This window comes from Chrysochloris asiatica, unplaced genomic scaffold (assembly GCF_000296735.1).
Source record: "Chrysochloris asiatica unplaced genomic scaffold, ChrAsi1.0 scaffold00092, whole genome shotgun sequence".
In the NCBI taxonomy this organism is placed as follows: domain Eukaryota; kingdom Metazoa; phylum Chordata; class Mammalia; order Afrosoricida; family Chrysochloridae; genus Chrysochloris; species Chrysochloris asiatica.
In genome coordinates, this window is record NW_006408610.1 from 2,751,398 (window position 1) to 2,755,365 (window position 3,968).

The following is a 3,968-nucleotide window of genomic DNA, read 5'->3' on the forward strand; positions in this document are numbered from 1 at the left end:
TACACACACACAGATTTCTACAGAAATTAGGATTCCATGAAGGAGTTTTGAGGTGATTAGGAAAGCTGGCATCTTTTGGAGTGGAAAGTGATTTTGGAATGTAAAGAATTCTGAATTGAAGTCCGTGAACATTGTCACTGAACTATGAACCATGACTGTATGGGCTTAGTAAATAAACACTTAGGGATAAAAAAGTGAATAGGAACCTTAGGGGACAGTTAATTAATGGGGGAGGGGGCGGTGAAAACGGTTGCACAGCTGAAGAATGTCACCAGAGTCACTGAGCTGTACATATAAAACTGGAGTGGTGTATGGTTTTTCTATGTATAGTCTCAACAACAACAAAATACTGTAAAAAATACTTTTTATAAGTAGGATTAAGAATCACTTGACCCCGTAGTTCAAAGGGTGGACGAAGGAGAGGGTGTGGGAAAGGGTCAGATTGAAAATTTCCTTTCTTTAATAAAGACTTTCACTAGCAGGAACCATTAGTAATATGTCCTAATGATTTTGTTCTAATTATTATTTCAGTTTAAATTTGTGGGACTCGAGAATTTCCCATGTACCCCTGAGAGCCTGTGTAAGGTGCTGTCCATGGACTTCCCTTTTGAGGTAATAAGACCATCGTCTTTTTTGTTGGGATGTGACTGTAGGATATTTAGGTATGAGGAGTCTTGAGACACCCTCTGACCCTGCTTTGTAAAAACATTAGAAAAAGACTGAACTCAAACAATAGACAGCTCTGTAAGGGGAACAGTAACACTAGGGAGGTAGCACTCCTTAGAAGAATCAGTCATTTGACATCAGAAGGACAGCATTTCCCAAGGACAAAGTTCAGAAGGGTTTGGAAGGCAGGAGGATTGCAAACAGGAAACGCAGGGAGGAAGTGGCATAAATGATGTTCCATTGTGGGGATTACAGTCAATGAGGTGAAACAAGATGTGTGTGAACTGTTGAATGGAAAACTGATCCCCTCTGTAAACCTTCAGCCAACTCACAATAAAAAGTTATAAAGGAAAAAAGACTGAACACTTGATTCCTGAGAAAGGATGTGCTCACTGCCCTTCCATTTCCCAGCTTTCAAAGCCCCAGCTGCACCCTGATAGGTCAGCCACCCTGTTTCCTCGCACCAGCTGTGTACTTAGTAGTTTAGGCTACGTTAGCGTGCCAGACAGAGCTGGAAGGGCCCTTAAACAGATCATCCAATTCCCTTGTTTTACAGATGGAGAAACTGAGGCAAGTATAACCCCCAAGCTATTTGTCTGTCACAGCTGGTTGTAAAGTGGGACTTCTGTGAGTGAACTCCTAATCTTTTCTTCCTCCAAGGAGTAAATGGTCACTGGGGATGGCAGTGCTTGCTGAGCAGTAGGATGGGAGTAGGTGGCCTATCCAGGTTTGCTCTGGACTTTCTCAGTTTTAGCGCTGGAAGTCCCATATCTCCAGAAGCCTCTCAGTCCTAGGCAGCCTTTTGTCATCCTCTGAACCTGCAGTTGTCCTCCCCAGGCTCAATGAGCAACATTGCCGTTACCCAGCATACTCTTTAATATTCGGTCTAGTCACCCCCTGATATTTGCTTGAATTGGAGGTAATTTTGCTAAAAAAGAATCACAGCTTCCCGAATGAGGAAATGGCAAAAGCTGAGTTGCCTTCATTTCTGGGAGCCAATTAAGAAGTTGGTAGGAACACCATCTTTATTTATAACCCCTATGCCTCAATGACAATAAATGCTTTGTAGAGATGAGTCACTGAATCACAGAAAAGAAAATGTGGAACTGTAGGAGGTCTTCCCGTTGAAAAAAATTAAACTTCCCAGAACATTGCTTGCAAACCATTTAGAGGGAGGTTCAGGCAGCCAAAATTGACTTGGGAAGCAGTTTGTGCTCAGCCATCTAGCACCAACAGGGGGCTTGTCCAAAACTCCTGCTTTGTTCTATGCATGGGACACATCCATTGTGACAGAGACCTGTAGGGAGTAGAAACTACATGGGATCTGGGGACAGAAGACCTGAGCTCAAATTCCAAATTGGCTTCACACTTATTGTGTGTCTTTAGGGAGGCCCTCAAAACTCTGAGTCTTAACAGCCCCATTTCAAACACCCTCATGGGGGGTGAAAGAGTGCAGTAAAATAGTATGAAAGTATTGTTTGTTTTCTTTACTAAAATTTCTTTTTTTAGGTCCCTTTTTTTTTTTTTTCCTTCTTCCATTTAGGGGAATTGTTGGTGTGATAAAGGAGGAATCTTGTTTCCTCTGACAGGGACCCAGAAAAAGGAGCTGGGCCACAAGAAAGAGCAGCTCCCATTTTATAAGTGCTCTCCTTGAAATGCACCCCAAAAGTCATTTTAATCCCTGATTTCCCCTCTTGTAGGTGGATGGGCTTCTCTTCTACCACAAGCAGACCCACTACAGCCCTGGAAGCACTCCCCTGGTGGGCTGGCTGCTCCCCTACATGGTATCAGATGTTCTTGGTGTGGCTGTGCCAGCTGGCCCACTGACCACCAAGCCAGAATATGCTGGGCACCAGCTCCAGCAGATTATCGAGCACAAGAGGAGCCAGAAGGAGGATGTGAAGGAGGAAGTCTCACACAAGACCCCAGAGAATGGCTGCTATGAGTTGGAACACCTGTCTACCCGCAAGCCGAAGAGCCCTCCCCATAACTCGGACCACCCTGGGAGCCTCATGGAGAACTAAAGAGAGCAGCCTCCTTTGGGAGTCATGGGACAGTGCCTGACTCCAGAAGGAAGCTGGGATTGAGGACAGTGGTGACTCTAACAGGTGACTTCATTTTCCAAAGGTATTCCAGCTGGAAAGAGCTTGCCTCCTTTGTGTGAGGCTGGCTCAGACAGTTGGAGAGTTGCTTCCCAGACTGGGTGGTGGTCGCATTGAGTTTTAAGTAGCTCGTCCTGTGAAAAGTGTACCCCGCATCCCCAGTGTTAAATATATGTGATTCTTAAGAAAGAAGTTGTTTGTGATTTTTAAGCTTTCAGCAGCCATGAATCCCCACGTCCACCAACCAGTACAGCCTCTGCCGCCAGCCTACCTAAACCATAAGTGTTCAACTCTTGGCCCACTTTACTCTGTTTTTAGCACTTAAGCATTCTGCTAAGTTTCCAGTTGCTGTTGTTGGTAACCGTCATTTTTCTGAAAGGTCTTACCAGGAACTGCAGTTCTTGGTATTTGAATATGTTCCCTCTTCTGAGAAGATTGGTAGCACAGTGGGTAAGTGCTCAGCTGCTGACCAAAAGGTTGGCAGTTCAAACCCACCAGCTGCTCTACAGGAGAAGGAACAAGGGTCTGTTTCTGTCAAGCTTTACAGCCTTGTCAGGAAACACTACAGAGCAGTTCGTCTCTGTGCTATAGGGTCACTTTGAGCTGGAATCAATTCAACGGCAGCAGGTTTGGTTTTGGTTTTGGTTTCTGAGAAGCCAAGTGTGATATTTGGTGTAGACATGCTAGAGATAAAATGCAAATGGAGTTTATTCACTCGTTCAACAAATGATTGAGCACCTACCTGAAAGACAGCATTGTGCTAGACCCCCGAGACACAGAGTGGGTTATTATAGTGTCTTATGAAGATGGACCGGACTGGGTCCTGTCCTCTGAGGAGTTTACGATCCAGTGAGACTGTAAACTCACCAGCATGTAGGTTAGGATTGCTTTAGTGCAGAAAAGTACGTAGAGACGGAGACCTGGGAAGAGCACAGGGGTCAAACCTGACTGTTCAGCCTGGCTTGAGTGTAAAGACTGGAGAGTTGTAGAGGAGGAGGCTGGAGAGAGATGGGCTTGTTCTGACGGGTCTGGTTTGTTCTGCAGGTATTAGATGTTGGCCTGGGTAAAACGGAGCCTTAAGCAAGTGGGATACCATCCAGATTTGTGTGTTAGAGCTCTTTGATGGCAGCCATGAGGGGAGGATGGAAGATGGCATCTAAAACTAACCAGTTAATTTCTGCTCTGAGTGTTCAGGAAAGG

At 45.1% G+C, this 3,968-nt stretch overlaps 1 protein-coding gene across 1 annotated transcript in view; it reads left to right on the forward strand.

Moving 5' to 3' along the window:
- The window catches only part of SNUPN (snurportin 1), a 41,967-nt gene extending 39,019 nt beyond the window's left edge, over positions 1 to 2,948 (forward strand). Inside the window, exons 8-9 of the mRNA XM_006866467.1 lie at positions 532 to 612; positions 2,367 to 2,948. Coding sequence (XP_006866529.1) covers positions 532 to 612; positions 2,367 to 2,690 — 405 coding nt within the window. The 3' untranslated portion in view covers positions 2,691 to 2,948. The remainder of the gene's footprint in view (positions 1 to 531; positions 613 to 2,366) is intronic.
- The last annotated feature ends 1,020 nt before the right edge of the window (positions 2,949 to 3,968 follow it).